This window comes from Hemibagrus wyckioides, linkage group LG24 (genome assembly GCF_019097595.1).
Source record: "Hemibagrus wyckioides isolate EC202008001 linkage group LG24, SWU_Hwy_1.0, whole genome shotgun sequence".
Classification (NCBI taxonomy): Eukaryota; Metazoa; Chordata; class Actinopteri; order Siluriformes; family Bagridae; genus Hemibagrus; species Hemibagrus wyckioides.
Genome location: NC_080733.1, coordinates 6,502,612 through 6,519,592, shown reverse-complemented (window position 1 = coordinate 6,519,592; position 16,981 = coordinate 6,502,612). Strand labels below are relative to the sequence as shown.

General features: G+C 39.7%; 1 protein-coding gene across 1 annotated transcript in view; it reads right to left on the bottom strand.

Annotated features, from left to right (window-relative positions):
* Positions 1-16,981, bottom strand: part of eif3hb (eukaryotic translation initiation factor 3, subunit H, b) — a 70,883-nt gene that overhangs the window by 51,596 nt on the left and 2,306 nt on the right. The window contains exon 2 of the mRNA XM_058377979.1: positions 231-387. Coding sequence (XP_058233962.1) covers positions 231-387 — 157 coding nt within the window. The remainder of the gene's footprint in view (positions 1-230; positions 388-16,981) is intronic.

Below are 16,981 nucleotides of genomic sequence, written 5' to 3'. Positions count from 1 at the left end.
ATGTGAAAAAATTTCTGGGTTTTTCTGAACTTTTCTTGCCCCTAAACGGCTACGTAAAAACAGATTCTTAGAGATATAGATTCTTAAGGCCCGAGTGTCTACTTTCATTATCCAGGACAGGATTGCGACATGACAAAGAAACTCAACGCTGAACATGGAGACCACAAAACAGACTTTATTGGACTAGACTACGGGTTCTCATATGCTTCAAGTTTTTCTCTCTCACTCACCCTCATCAAAGTCAGCATCATCCTCGGTGTGCTGAGGAAAGGGGAAGCAATTGGTGATCTCCAGCCGGTCATCCACCACCAGTCCCAGCAGCACTCCCTGTACCACCTCACTGCCTTGGCCCTCCTCCTGGTAGTGTTTAATAATCTTCAGCACTACCTGCAGAGACAAACAGCAAGCCTTTTAACACGCAAAACTGAACACATGCCACAAGGCTTGGGAATTAACGTCACATCACGCTGCATTACAGGATGCTCAAACAGTAGAGAGGTATTTCTGACCTGTGTATTTGCGCCCAGTGTACTCATCAAGCAAGTAACGAAAGCAGTCTTATGATAGACATTACTACATAAATGTATCCATATGAACCATCAAATAATTCAGGAGATGAAAAAAAACCATTAATCGATAACTGTAAAGTCTTTTTTTTTTTTCACTCCAGTCTCGACGATCACGTGGACAAGTAAACGACTAGCGAAGACAAAGAGACATCGCTTAAACAGACAGAAGACTCACTTGAAAGAATGCAAGTTAGCTATGTGACAAATGCTTAGCTTGCCTCCTACAGTTTTAAATCTCCAGTCAATCAGCTCTCACACAACTGGCAAGAGAATTAATATTACTCTCAGTTAGACAAAGCAATAAAGCTGAGGATTCAATAGTGCAATCACTCAGACCTCCCCAGTGACTCTGCATGAATCATCAGAACCATCAGTGCAATTAATGTCAAAACTCTTACTGGTAAAACTTTTCATACGTTCTCAGGCTGTGTCAATATCATTAGCAATGGAATTATTTTGAGAGGGAGAGGGAGAGAGAAAGGAAGATATTTAGTCATAAACTCTTTTCTTTACATGTCCTAGCTTGTTACAGAGCTGGGGTCAGAGTGTAGGGTCAGTCATCAGACAGTGCTGTTACTGGATTATTAGATTATAATAAGATTATCTGACGCAAGTAAGGCACTAGATAAGTTAAGTTGTCTTTAATTGTCACATATACATTACTGCACAGTGAAATGCTCTCTTCGCATACCCCATCCTGGGGGGTTCAGCGCAAGGTCAGCCATGATGCAGCGCCCCTGGAGCAGGGTGGGTTGAGTGCCGACTTGGTTGACTTGCTGTAATGCCTTGTTACTGATCATTTCCCCAAGACTTGTCAATTTCCCAAAACTTACCAAAATTCATAGAGAAAGAGGAGTTTTATCAGTGAGTATCCGCATCAGGCTCAATGCTGCATTGAATGCTGCATATATAGTCATACTGTTGCTACCACCTCTCTTTTATATCTCCCACATTAGATTTGTATATTTTTTCCTTTTCTTCCTGTGTTCTTGTAAATTCTGGTTTATATCAATTAAATTTTTATGTCTTGGATGTAATGTGTATGGTCGAGTGTGACCAATCATATTTGAATATTCCACACGTTTCATTCCACTGACTTCCAGTCATTCGAACATGAATGCTGGAGAATGGAAATGCAAGCTAGACGAGAAGACGTTTCGTATTTCAAAGCTCGAGCCCGGTGAACGCTGACCAGCGATTTGGAATCATGTGAAGACATGTGACTAATACAAGATGGACATGTCACAGCATGATGCCAAGATGGAAGATGCACTGATTATAGTGTTGTTTAGACTGTCTTGCTTTATACAACACAGTTTTAAAAAAGGAAGAAAAGCAAGAGAAGCTGCCTGGTTTGTGGTGTCACTGCATACAGGAACAGGTGGTATATTTTAATACAAATTATTCTGTAACTGCTTTAAGGTTATATATTTGTAAGGTGATATCGCATCCGATTGTTGCCGGATATGATATTTCACAGACTGAAAGTCAAGTATGACAATCCAAGGGATGGATGCAAGAGTAGCATAACATGATACTTATGCTTAACCTGGCAGGGGCAATACCATGAGCGAGGAGGTGGTTTCTCCAAAGCGTGGCGCAGACATTGTGAATTTGCACCTTTTGACATTTTGTACCTTTGCGAATTCCCCAAATGCAGGAATCTCAACTGCATAATTTCTGATAGCAAGTGGTTCAAGTGGTTATACTCTGGGTTGTTAATTGGAAGATCAGAGTTCAAGCCCCAACACCGCCAAGCTGCTACCGTTGGGCCCTTGAGCAAGGCCCTCTCATCTCATCATGGTTGACCCTGTGCTTTGGCCAACATTCCAAGAATGAGATAGGCAAAGAAAGAATTTCACTGTTACAGTAATGTATATGTGACAAATAAAGGCTTCTTATGATCGATTAACAACCGCTACAGTGCTAAAGTTCATAACACAACATCATCTAAATCAATTTTCAGTCAGAAGTCTGAAGGTTAACCTGTGCCTGAGCACATGATGTTAAAGGATAAAGTTTTAACTGTGCATTTAATATTTTTCTGTTTAAAATGTCACTAAATCATGTCTGTCAAAGTCAAACACGCGTCACAGCCAATAAGACAACAACATTTTTAAAAATTGTTGAGGAAAACTGAAACTTCATTACACAACATTTAGGTTAAACACAAAAATCCGTACATGAACTCTTACGAATATCTGAATATTAAAATGAGTTCGAAGGCACATCTCTGGTAAAGACAAGCACAGTTATTGAGCTCAGACTCTGATTGCCCAACATGCATTATACAGTTCTATACAATACAACAGAGCTGCGGCTAACAGAGCAGAATTAATCTGCCCTTTTCATATTGAACGCAGGCGGTAATTAAAGTACAGAGCGGCAGTCAAACCACATCGTTTGAGAAAGTGAAGCTGAAACTGTACTCTGCATAACCCTTTAAGTGATCACAAAGGATTACGAGAGCCAGCTGCAGGAGTAAGGATCCCAGAGTGGAGATAAGAACCCCATCCGAGCGAGTCTCCGTCCTGCCAACAAAGCACGATCGATCTCGCGTGTCCGAGAGACCCGCTCTCAGTGCTGTAATAGATTTTCTAATGCCGACCACCAGAGACGACCTCACGTAAATCTTCATAAAATATAAGTCTGAAGAATACACTTTGTGATGAGGGAAAACAGGAGCCAGAGCGCTAAGACTGTGTGACTAGTGCATGGAGGTACATGCTAGAGCCAGAGTAAAGACACGGTTAAAAAGATCCTGGCTCAAATACAGTCGACATTGGCCCGTGCGTACGGCTCTCAGAGCTTGAAGGGGATTAGAGGACCACCGAAGGGGTGGGGGATCAATACCGTACACACGATCCATTAATCTGAACCACCCTCCTCACCTTGAGCCAGTACTTAGAGGTAATTTCTCACAGAAGCCAACAAATGCTTGATTTTTGCTGGGGAAAGCATCAAATACAATCTACAACACAAGGCCAAAAAAAATCTTACCTTTGAAAAATACAGGCTTGGCAAAAAGTAGAGAAAAAGCTGCAATTCCAAATTCCAAAAGAATTTATACAGGAACATTTGCAGCATTTGTTTTATGGGTTTCCAAGCCTATAATAAAAACAATGTCATTTCTGTAACTTTATAGCTAAACTGTGATTGGCAATATTGGGCATTTAGCCGTTTTTCAATCAATTTCTCCAAATTCCCACCCACTAGCAATTTCTCCCCATCACAACAGCGGTGGTATTCTTTAAACCACTTGCACTGAAGCCAGACTGCATAGTTTCAAATGGCGGCTTGTGCTCCGTCAAGGCACGACACACTCAGATGTATGCATACATAAGCTCACAGATTTCCATGATCAGCTACTGTCGCTCTGAGTGACAGGAGAGACAGTAATGGCATCCCTCTCACCCACAGAGCCAATTTTGCTCAGTCAGATTCCTGTCCATGCATGGCTGTGGAATCAAAGGGATCTAAACTAACAATCTTTTAACAAAAGGGCAAACGCTTGTCCTGTTGCCCAACTAAATTAGCTCCATTTAAGCAAAGAAATCAGCCCCTCCCCAACTGTACAAAAAACAATCCCCAGGTTAACCCAGCAGCTACTGTTGTTTATTTGCTATTTCAAAAAATTGCTGACAGAGGACATCTGTAACCAAAAGCTAGTTGAAGACAGCCAGAGAGGGAAAGTATAACAGCAATGAAAACACTGACAAGTCATGCCTTTCCCTCCAGCTCAGCAAATCCCTTGTTTGAAACGATGAAGCGACGTTTTAAGAAAAAGTGGTAACTTTCAGTTCAAGGCAGAAAAAAAATGCCTGAAATGAAGAAACAAGGCTGATCCACTGCATGGCAATATTGATAACCTTTTTTTTTATTTTACAGTATATTTGAAAGTGTATGATAATGTAGGGCTATATAAAGCATAATGCAACTATTGCCACTGATCAATGGTGAGTCATAAAAATAGTTCCTCTTGAACAGTTATGCCTGAAGTGCTAAAGCCAACATTGTAAAACTAATTGATGCAACTGTGTGCCGCCAAGGTTGCTGTGACTTAGCATAATTTGCTCTCTGTAATCTGTAGCTAATATGTGGACGGCATGTAAATGTTTCTTGTAGGGAAATGACGAGCCACATTTATCGAGCAGGAAGTGAACGAATTTACACAAAAAAAAAAATTTGGTGTTGGTGAAAATGCTGTAAATTCCGAAAAACGTTCGTATTCTGCTCGTGCTTTTGCATATGTGTATATTTATGCATAATGGAAACCTCAACATGATCGACTTCAAATCATAACAATTGCATAAATTACTGCAACTTTATTTATGGAATACACCGTCTTTTTTCCATTTACAGCCTATAGCAGAAGCCTTACTTATAAAAGTGATATGAAGTCTCCATCTCAAACACATCCTAAAGCTTGTTTACCTCACAGTTCATTTGGACAATATTCTGTGTGCTGGAGGTTTGTAAGTGTCGCTAAATGCAAATGAGCTGTGTCGGACATGCGTTTCGCATGTTAGGTGATCAACGTGTGCGATCAGCATCAGTGATGCACTTGAGAACATGCGCTTGCAGGGACGTAAAAAAAAAAAAACCACCAGCATTTCCAAAACCTTTTCAAATCCCGCAGAAGGTTTTCTTTTATTTACACACAACTTTACTAAAAGACTTATAAATGAAGGCCAGCGGTTAAGTTAACCAGATTAAATAACCTGTTATGGAGCTAGGTGACTAACAAAGTGTTCGTCTTCTCGATACAGCATTTTCCAAAATTTGTCATTTTCTGAAACATATCACTGACACAGAGGGATTTACTTGCTAGCATAGCAGCTACACTTTTTATTCTGCGCAAGTTTGTTGCTATGTGAGGCGTCATCAATGCCAGCATCATTTTTATTAGCTAGATACATATCCATTCTACAGTATCTCTAATCCTGCATTTGCATGTGTAAAGTGTCAGTGTTATAAGGATTCTGCATGTTATTTAAACAATCCGGGACATTCTGTACAAAATCATTCAGCTATATTTTAAACAGACAGTGGTTAAACATTTGCAGCATTGAAGGAGCGTTTTGGGTTATTTTTTTTCTCTTCACAATTTGTGATTCACCTCACAGGGGACTGAGGAGAGTTCAATGCTGAAAACTGTTCCTTTTACAGCAGAAAACAAGTCATGAGCATAAGTCACGCTGCCTTATGAAAGCAATGAGAAATCCAGAATGTAATTCTCCTTCGTAATCCTGTGACGATAATTTCATAACTCACCCCAAGTGCCATTTGGTAATGATGCTTGTTTTGGGGTTATCTAAATGGCAGCTGTTTTGGAGACTAATGAGGAGCCATGGGGCTGAAACAGGCAGAGATAAATTATCTCCTATAGGTAGAACTATATGGTAATGTGTGAGCCTAGAGACTTAACAAAAGTGGACAGTGAGGAAAGAAGCATGAAGCTAAAAGCACTCCCAAGAAATATTAAGGCAGACAGTTGACTTTGTTTTTCTTAAAAATATGACAAAGTCCATATACTGTAACAAGGATCTACACTCCCACACTTATGTTTAAATTAGATTACAGCAACCCTTCCATCAGGTTAGCCAAGAGATCTACAGGGACAAATCAGTCCCACTAATCCCTCCCTGGAAAGCCTGGCGAGCATCAATAAGCTGATGAATTCATCCTAATAACTCCGAGAATACCATTTCACTGATCCATCAGCATATTTGATGCCTGTTCACTTCCAGTGCAGGGGATTTGGAGATGATAAATAACGATCATAACCTCATATGCTTAAGTATGAACTGTTCAGAAAGAGCAACACAGTCTGAGCTGGCATGATTTCTGTGCTCTCACCAAAAGCCTGTTGTCTGATTATCAATAAAACTGACAGGCTGGGGGAAAAGGCACAGGGGCCATTAGGCGAGATTCCAGGAGACAAGAGAAAAGCTAGGATGAGCTCCAAACACTGCGGTTCAGTGACCTTTGATGGCCAAAGACTTCACCCATCCACACCTACCAGCTTTACTCACACAAGCTGGAGCACTGTGTGTGGGGGGGGGGGGTAATTAAACTGTCTTCCTTGAAAAATAATAATAATAATATAAATATATATATAAATAAATAAATATTTATTTATTTTTATATATATATATATATATATATATATATATATATATATATATATATATATGAATATGAGAATGTTTGTGATCCCATGTTCTACTTTCTCAGAGTCAGGGTTCTGGGCAGGACACAAGTTTCTCAAACCATGTCTTCATGGAGCTCTGTGCTTTGTGCACAGATTCACTGTCATGCTGGAACAATGTTTGGGCCTCTTAATTCCAGCAAAGAAAAATTATAATTGTACACCATAATGAAATGTCCTTCTAAATTTTTGTTGAGTTCAGGAAAGAACCCCATATGGCAGTGATGGTCAGGTGTCCACTGACTCCCCTCTATCTATTGACAAAATGCACACAGAGGCCACTAAGGGTCAGGAATCTGGAATCTGAGATCCAGTTGCATGGACGTCCAAGGCACAAATCATTACCGTTTCAATTTATAACCTCCAAGATTTGTTCCCGAGAGATAACTTAAAATATATTAAGATGTCCATATCTTAAAAGTAGGGTGTTAAGAGCAGAAAGGTCAGTAAACCTAATCAGGAAGCACACAATTAGAGCAAGTGAGCATAAATTAAGCAAAGCTTTAAAGATTTTTTTTTTTCCCAATTTTTATAAACGTTGTTGTAGTCGTTGTCATCTTTTGGCTGCTCCCTGCTCGGGGTCACTACAGAGGATCATTCTAGTCGTATATTTGATTTGGTACAGTTTTTATGCCAGATGCCCTTTAAGACACGTCCCTCCCATTTTGATACCAGCATTGAGTGGTAACCCTTCAGAGGCTGGGTTGATTCCTGTCCAGGAATCAAACCCGGCCTCCACAGCAAGAGCATGGGATCCTGCTGCTAGACCACCAGGGATGCAATTTCAATAATCTTGGTAAATTTAGTAATATAGAATATAATATGTAGTAATACATGGGTATATCTATATATAATGCAGGCGATCAAGTGGATATAAAGTACAATGCTTCTATACGCATGATGTATTAATGTTCATGTTAAATAAGCCTGCTAGGGAGTTCGACAAGAGCTCTGAAGAACTGACAAATCTAAAACATCAAATGAACAACAGTCCAATCCAGGAAACTCAGTAATCCTCACAGAACACTGGGGGAAAAAAAAGAGGAAAAAAAAAATAAAAATACTGCGGCCCCGCCAGCTCTACACCGTAAGTGTAGCGCTACTGCCAATGTCTGAAGCAGTATATAATTATTGTGTAATTCAAATGCAACCAAAGAAACACTAAATCTTTTAACAAATTGAAATCCGAATGCATTAATTTAGCAGCCTTTATAATACGTCATGTTCACACAATACCCCTGATCCCACATTGTCCTGGTGTCATCCTGTTTGTACTGGCCCTTTCATAGTGGGGAGAATTTATCAAAATGAAAGACAGAAAAAAAAAAAAAAAAAAAACCAAAGCCTGTGTGTTAGATATACACAGACGGCATACATGTCTGCAAGTTGCAGGAGGTCCGTTTACATTAGCATTGTGGTAATTAGCAGTGAGATGACACCAGCACATGTCTGAATTCTTACGGCAGTGAACACGACAAAAGGCCCAGAGAGGAGAGGAGAAAAAAAATTAATGGCTAAGTACAGTATATATGGAATGAACCAAAATGAAATTAAATGGGACAAATCCGTACGGGAACTTTGCGGTCATGTAGTTTCAACTACCAGTAAAAGCAGAAAAGGTTTTCATTTGTCTATGTTTTAAAAAAAAAATAGCTCTATAAATTTGTACAGTCTATAGCCAAAGGTTTGTGGACATCACATGTGCTTGAACACTTCCTTCCAGATTTAGTCACCACTTTGCTGTTACAATAACCTCTCCCCTCCTGCAAAGGCTTTCCACTAGATGTTGGAGCGTGGCTGTGGGGATTTGACCATTAGCGAGATCAGACACTGATGTAAGAATGAGCAGATCTGTGGTTCAATCGGTGTTCCAGTTCATCCCACGTGTTCAGTGTGGTTGAGTCAGAGTCAGAGTCAGGACTCCATGCAGGACACTCCAGTTCTTCCAGTCCAGCCTTCTCAAACCATGTTCATGACTGTGTTCACAGGAGCATGGTCACTGTGCAGGTTTGGGAATCTTAGTTCCAGTAAAAACTGTAAAGCATTCTAGACAATTCTTTCCTTCCAAATTTGTGGCAACAGTTTGGGGAAGAACCACACATGGGTCTGATGATCAGATGTCCACAAACCTTCAGCCACTGGTGAAACTAACGGCATGAGACACCTCAGCAAGAATCCTACTCTAGAGAAAATAAAGGCACTAGCCAGACTAATGAAATCTTTTATGTGCAACGTGAGGACAGAACACCACGGGTCACAGAAGAAACTCTGGACAAAGACTTGCTGACTCTTCTTTAAGGAATTCAACATTAAAACTGGATAATCATTATAAACATGATTGTGTCCCATAGCCCATATTAATGCACTTAACTAGCAGAACTGCTTGCCATATGTTATTATATTAGGTTAGCTTTTTACCCTCCAGGCACACAAACGGACCTGGGCAAACACGCCAGTGTTTTCACTTGCCCATTGAGCTAGTTAATGAATTAAAGATTTGTCCAGTCATAATAATTATTGAAGCCAAAAGCTGGCCTTCATGGATGGAGCAGTCCAATAAAACTCATTTCTGTTGAGAAAAAGTGAAGATGGCGGACCCTGAACAAAGTCATGATCAACAACAGGCTAAGCTGCTGTCACAGCTAGCCAAGAGGACAAATGAAGAGCGAGAGTGGAGGGTTAAGCACGAGTCTCCGACACCCCTCTCCGTCAGACACGCTCAATCCCTCGTCCATTCCCTTAGGAGTAAAGCTGTCTCAGTACTGAATCGCTTCTCACAAAGGCAGAGAAACTTAGCGTTGTTAATCTGTTCACTTTCGTCTAAATGACTGTGGAGCTGTAATGCAGAATGGATTTTAGTCCTGCTAAATATCTTCATTAAAATAACGACCACTATTTCTACAGTTTGTGAAGATTTTCCAAAATAACGGCTTTAATATCCAAATATTCTATAAGGATGAGAAAGGCTTACGACTTAATTAGTTTTAATGATTTAATAAAAGAAAATTAGAATACAAATTACATTAATTAAATTATATTCGAAGCTCTTCTGTTGAATGTTGCACTATTAGAGACAAAGAAATAGCTTAATACTTAATCAACTTGTTTAAACAGTGAACTTGTTTACAGCAGACTGGGGGAAAAGTAAAAATGGTCGATGCCAAAATAAAAAATAAAAAAAAAAAGGAAATTTTAGAAGAAAAAAAAAACTTAGAGATGGTCCCAAAATTACATTCAGAGACCAACTGAAAGTTTGACCAGTGGCCAAATTTGCATTGTTTTTGTAATTGTCTTGTCAAAAATATATGTGGTGGTGTGAAGAACCCATCAGATGTTGCACTGACTGAATTCTGGAAAACGACCAAAAAAAAGGTCAAAAAACAGTAAATTAATATACTTTGACAAATCAGTCAAAATGTTTTTGTTTTTCTTTTTTAAAATTATACATAAAGGAAGGTTTCTATTAATTTTACAGAAGTATGCCTAGGTACTACATTTCTTTCATGAATAAACAACACTTAACTAACTTATAAGTTAACTAGGTGTGAAATAATCCCAAATATTTACTTACAATATTACATAGATAAGACAATACAAGACTCTATATATACACACAAATGTATTTCAAAAAAATCTGAATATTAACATAATAAATAGAAAAAAATAATTACATTTCAAATCAAATACAGCTTTGGATTTAGACAGACTTTTATATTTAACTAGTCATTCATTAGTTAATTCGTTCACCCTCCTGGTCAGTGGATCTGTGGTCTCTCCCACCAAGACTGGGCACATGACAGAAACACACTCTGAATGAGACACACATGGTCCCACAAAACAACACACCATACAGAGTCCACCTACAGGTACATTTTTGAGTAGAAACCAAAGAACCCTGATGAAACCCAGCTGATTTTCCCAGCATTAAATTCTTCATTAATATAAGAGCATGCGCTCTCCTTCCTGTTTCCAAGCTGCAGGTCACCTACTACACTTCTACAATCGACTGTTTCTTTGCGAGTCTTGCCAGGGCTCGCCACGTCACATGCACGTGTATCCTCTCTTGGACTGTATATTTACACGCTGCATACTTGAAACGGCAGTAAAGACCCAGAAACAGTGCATTATCGCACACATCTCAAACTTTGTGTATCGTACATCTCTGCAGATTTTTGTCATTAAGAGTATCATTAATCTCTATAGTGGACTGCACCCTGGAGATGCCGTGGCAGACGGCCATCTTTCAAGGACAGTCAGCGCCTTTTATTTTATCCATATGCTCGCCTGGTTCTTTTTTAGCACACATGCAGCAATATAGCCATCAATCTCTTTTACTCCTGCTCCAGAAGAACTGGAAGCTCGCAGCAAATGCAGCCCCGGCTCCTGCGCAGACGATGCGTGTAGACGCCGTGGTTCTCTCACCCACTCGTACTCACATCCTGCCGGAATGTGCACATGTGTAAAACATCTGCGAGAGAAAAGGATTGCGTGGTGCTACTCTGGTGATTAAACCAAAGGGGAAAATCTTCTGTCCTTCAGTGTCTCGCTCAGGAAACCGAGCACAGCTGCTGACTCAGTAATGAGCAGGAGACAAGCACATCCTTATTCCTTCCTAACTTGAGAACATTTAAACACTTTATAACGCACGAGATTTTATGACCGTCTTTGTTCCTTTCAGAGAAGTGTGAAGAGTGATAAGAGTGTGAAGCGAAAACTCTCACTGTTATGTACAGAACATTACAATAAAAAAAAGGAACTTAAGACATCATTGGGAAAGTCAGAGTATCAAAAAAGCATTACAGCTTCATAAAATAGGAGCCTGTTATCTGACCCCATGTAAACGTCTTCTGATTTACTAATGTGCCGTTTTATCTGTTCTTGTTTACTTTCTAATATTTGAATATTTTTTTATCTTGTATGTTTTTTTTGCTGTATTTTTTACATACTTTGTCCTTCCTTATCCTTTTGTCATCCTCGTTTTCTTCTTCTTCTTTTTCTTCCATTACGTTTTATTTGTGGGAAGAATTTTTTTTTGTATGAAATATACTATTATTATTACTTAGTAGTTAGTTAGTATTATACTATTATAGTTTATATTTCTTATATTATATATCTATATCTTTATATTATATATCTATATCGTAATAGAGGAAAGGGGTGGAGCTGGGGTCATGTCTAATTTGCATAACCAGATATCAAAATTCCTGGGGAAGTTATGCAAGTTATTTTAAATGCACCACTGTTTCTGAATAAAACTTAAGATGTCTGTAAAACACCAGAACTTAGTGTGACCGGTGCATGTGTGTTATTATGTAGAGTTCAATTTAAATCATTATTAAGGTCTTTGGGTGATATTAATATTGACCTGTGTCATACTTAAGTATATTAAAATCATATGGGACATGAATTAGTGACTAAGTTAATCATCATGTAAATTAATCATGGGGAAGGGAGGAGGAAAACTGCACTATTTAGCATGCGATTGACCCAGAAGAGATGACGCTTGTCCTTTCAGCTCATCAGTGTGACCCGCACCGCTCTGGTGCAGTTAACACGCCGTCTCTGGAGATCTGCAGAAAAACACAAACAGCTGGCCTTCTAATGAGCTTAAAAAGCAATCGGTCTACACCTGTTAGCCTGAACCGTGCTCTCTGCTGAATGGCTAATGGCTCCGGCTCGAGCGTGACCCTTAATTTTAACCCCTTTCCCCTTTAACGCTTTTAAACCTCGAAAAATTATTTAAATCGTTCGCAAGGCATCTACAGAGCTCTTGGACATTGAGAATTTGCTGCATGGTAAAAAAAGCCTTTGTGTTGCTGTATACAATACTTCTACAATAATCTAATCCTGGTGTTTAAAATGACAGGCTTGTGATACAATGCATAGGCAAACCTCCTCCACAAGCAAGACAAGTCAGTGGAGCCAGTCTGCCCCCTGCAGGGGTTTCACCTCAACTGCACAAGCCCGAGCTGTCACTTTTAAATGAGGTGCAAGAAAGCGTTGTCATATTTCTTTGTGCACAAGTGCCTTAGGCCAGATCGCAGCTTTCAAACAATCTGAGAAGGAACAAGGGAATCGTGTTGCTGCCTGCTAATGATTCTGGTTTGAAAGCAAAAAAGTACAGTGCTCCAAAAATACACCTACTTCTGCCTGCTTCCCAAGCAAGGCCTATGTTACTGTTTTAGCAATTACCCTTCTCAAAGGCCTGTCTAGACACCGGGCTTGGCTGGTACACAAGATAAAGTCGATCAAGCAGCTGCTGCGAGTTCAGTTTAGTTCAGCTTTTGAGAAAAGAGGCTAATGAAAATGAGGGAAAATGGAAAATGCTACTCTGGTGTTACCGCGTTATTTGAGAACGAATTGGTCCGAGATCTGATGGCTTATTATGTAAAAGGTCAAAAAGCAATGAAAGTTACAGAAAGCAGGAAAAAGAAGCAGTGGAGGGGCAAGGATTTGTCAAGCTCGCTGATTAAGCTAGTGACCTACTACGATGCAGTCGAGGCTAATCCATCTGCTTAATATGCTACGAGTATTGCAGGTCACCTGAGATGTTTTAACATCTCTCCAAAGCGAGAATCCCTGAAAAGCAAACTCTGGAAAATACTCTAAATCGGGTGGCTGCTGAAAATTTTGCTTTTTTTTTTTTTTTTTTAAACTGTCTTATTAGTACAGAGCAGCCTAGCAGACCAGGAAAGGGATTCATGCTTCTCGTGTGGATGCTAACACTCCTTAATGAAAAAAGCATCTAATAGCTAACAGTGGCAGGCACTTGAGGGAAGAGTGTGTGGTGGGGGTGCAGGGAGTAGTGACAGCATCGGGAATACACAGCTGCATAGCTGACAGCACCAACAGCCTCACTAACACTCACCTGCTGCACGACTAGCATATGGCAGCCACTGCTGCTCACACTGATTGCACCCCATCACGAGGAGCTTATGATCAGAGCGTTAAGGTTTTGAAAATGCTGCATGGCAAATGACGAGCCTAGTGGCATGGAAAATGTGCAAATCATTTAACAAGCACACAGCGAGTGCCGTCATGCAATCAAAATAAATAAATAAATAAATAAATAAATAAATAAATAAATAAATAAAGCCATGACTAAGGATTCAACGATGATGGACTCGATAGGCTCGTGAAGTATGAACTTCGTGCTTGCCGACACGTTTGGTTTGACCGACGATAAATATTTATGTGAGAACATTAGAGAAGACTAGAGAGAGAAAAGGAAGGTTGGTGAGGAAATGACTGTTTATAGTGTTAATAGGGTCTTGATTCATGAGTGTTCCACAGCATTAAAACATAACAATAAACGGAAAAAATGACATGTTCTTTAATAAATTAAGAGTTTATGTCTTCGAGTTTTGGGAAACGATGTTAATTAGAAGATGTGCTACGCTGGTATGTGGACGCCTGACCATCAACATCTGTATGTGCTTGTTGGGCAACTGTATTCAAAGCCATGTTCATTAATATGGTGATGGTTCACCTTTTTGCTGTTATAATGCGTTCCACTCTTCTGTTCTGTGAAGAGTGTAGGTGTGGGGATTAGTGTTCATTCAGCTACAAGACCATTAGTGAGATCAGATACTGATGTTGTAAGAGTGAAGAGGTCTGGGGTTCAGTCGGTGTTCCAGTTCATCCCAAAGGGTCAGGGCTCAGTGCAGGACACTCCAGGTCTTCCACTACCACCTTCTCAAACCATGTCTTCATGGAGCTCTGTGCTTTGTGCGCAGGTACACGGTCATGCTGGATCAGATCAGTGTTTGGGTCTCTTAGTGTAAAGCTACAGCATAAAAAATTCTATACAACTGTGTGCTTCCATATTTGCAGCAACAGAAGAACCATGGGTGTGATGATCAGGTGTTCATATATTTTTGACCATATAGTGTTCTGCTGCGAATACAGTACGAGACGCTCATTAAAAATCCTATGTGGGAGAAAATGACACTAAACAGACTGTAACGAAAGCTTTTGCCATTGTTTTTCTCTTATTTCAGTCTTCAGCATCTATATCTATATGGTCCCAAGTGCACCCTTTGCATGTACACCTCAGAATAAAAGATGAACAGATTTCAGATTATGTTTAGAGACTATGGAGAGCCTGGGCTGACTATCATTTACACACAATAAACTCACTCTTTGCTCTCATACTCTGGCTCTTAAACTCCTGATTCTTCATTCATCTTGCGTTGGGAGAAACTGCAGTGGTTTGATCATCTAGAAAGATTTAGGTGTCTAACTTTGTGGATGCAGTTTAGAAAAGCAGCACATATGAGTGTGATGGTCAGGGGGCCACAAACTTTTGGCAATAAAGTGTATAGCAGGAGAAAAATATTCGCAACTTGTCAAAAAAAAAAAAACTGTTGTTTTTTTTTTTTTTAGTTTCATAGTCCATCTCCTGGTAAGAAAGATGGAATGGTTCTTCTCAACAATGACGTGCTGGGAAATTGAAGAAAAATTGCACATTCGGGGCATGGGGAGCGATTCAACATTTCGCTGCTGTTACTGTCCAAACAACTTGTCTGTCAGCTACAAGAGCTTCCTCGCTGCTTGAGAATCTGTTTCAGTTATCAATTTAAAAATGGCCATCCCTGACATCCTTGAGAGGGAAAGGATGACACAGTAGCTTGCATCTACATATGTACACACATCCCTTCAGTATTAAAGCTCTGGAAGAAAAGGACTCATTCATGCTGCTGGAGTGAATGAACATAAAACAAAGTAGCGATAGAGTCACTGGTTGCAAGCCTGCCTACAAACATCAGCTGCACAGCATTAAACAAGTGAACCGCAATCTCAGGTATACACCTTATGGGTACAAATACGAAGGAAACCGTTAGAAGCCTATCAAACAGCTGCAGGCCAGAAGGATCACTCTTTCACAGCCAGCTACAGGAAATGGGTGAAGCCTGCTTCACCGTGTACCTATTTTCAGCAACATAATATATGCTGTTCTAAAATGTTTTCATTCGTAAAATGTTAATCTGTGTGAGAGAGAGATGAAAAACTTACCTAGTCTTCACTGTATCTGTTTTCATTGACAATTAGCACTTAAGCTGCACAGCATTGTGACACGAAAACAAAATGGCACAAGATCAGATTTGTTGTTCAAAAGAAGGTCCAGGGTTCAAGCCCCAGCACTGCGGGCCTTTGAACAAGGCCCTTAACCCTCTCTGCTCCAAGGCTCTGTATCCTGTGCTCTGACCCCAACTTCCTAACAAACTGGGATATGTGAAGAAAAGAATTTCACTCTGCTGTAATGTTTATATGACAAAAAAGGGACTACTTCTTAACAAACCTAAATAACATGCGACTGAGTAAGCATGCTGGAGCATTGGCCTGTCTGGTGTTCGGAAAATATGCTTTGTCCACTCCTGGGGTACCAAATAAAAACAATCTTGGACTAAGCTTAAATATATAACAGATTCCAAAACAATCGAGATTAAAATGTCAAGCATACTGATAATACACGCAGACATAACAGATCGAATCATATATACAATAACTGATCGATTTACTTGGCCAAAAAAAGATAAACACTTCTGCAGAAGTGAAGAGATCCTTTTAGTATTACTGGTGCCTGGTTCTTGACATGTGCCTTAAATGCCTGCACTCAAAATTTTGCCTGCACTCAAGGCTTAGCCCTGAATTCAAAAGTCATGTCAGACCACATGTAGTAAACATGCCATGCTGTACAACAGTGTGTGTGATGTTGTTATGAATGTTCTCCGACGCTGGCTCTATATTAGAAACGCACCACAGGGAAAATTGCCAGGAAACCTTTCAAACTTCTGACCAAAGGTTTTCTTCCAACAATTAGTCTACTTAGTCTAGAATACAGTTTACCAAAAACATGTTAATGCTTACTTTGGCTATCATCCTGCAAAGATCAGGGTGGATAGAAAGCTGGATTCTGTAAGCTGGAAGTTAGCTGAGCACACATCTTATTGAAACTTGACGGACGGACGGATGGACAGGCAGATATATAGAGGACATAAGAATGAAAATGTCTCCCAATTTACAGCATCGTGAAACCAGAGAAGAACTTTATCATATTATGTATTAAAGTCATAAAATGGTTAAGTGATCTAATAAAAACATCAATTAAAAAAAGGTCAGCTGCCAGATGAGAAGTGATTGAATGAATCAGGGATTATTTCAACACCAACTGGACGATGAGGTTTATGTTTAAACCCTG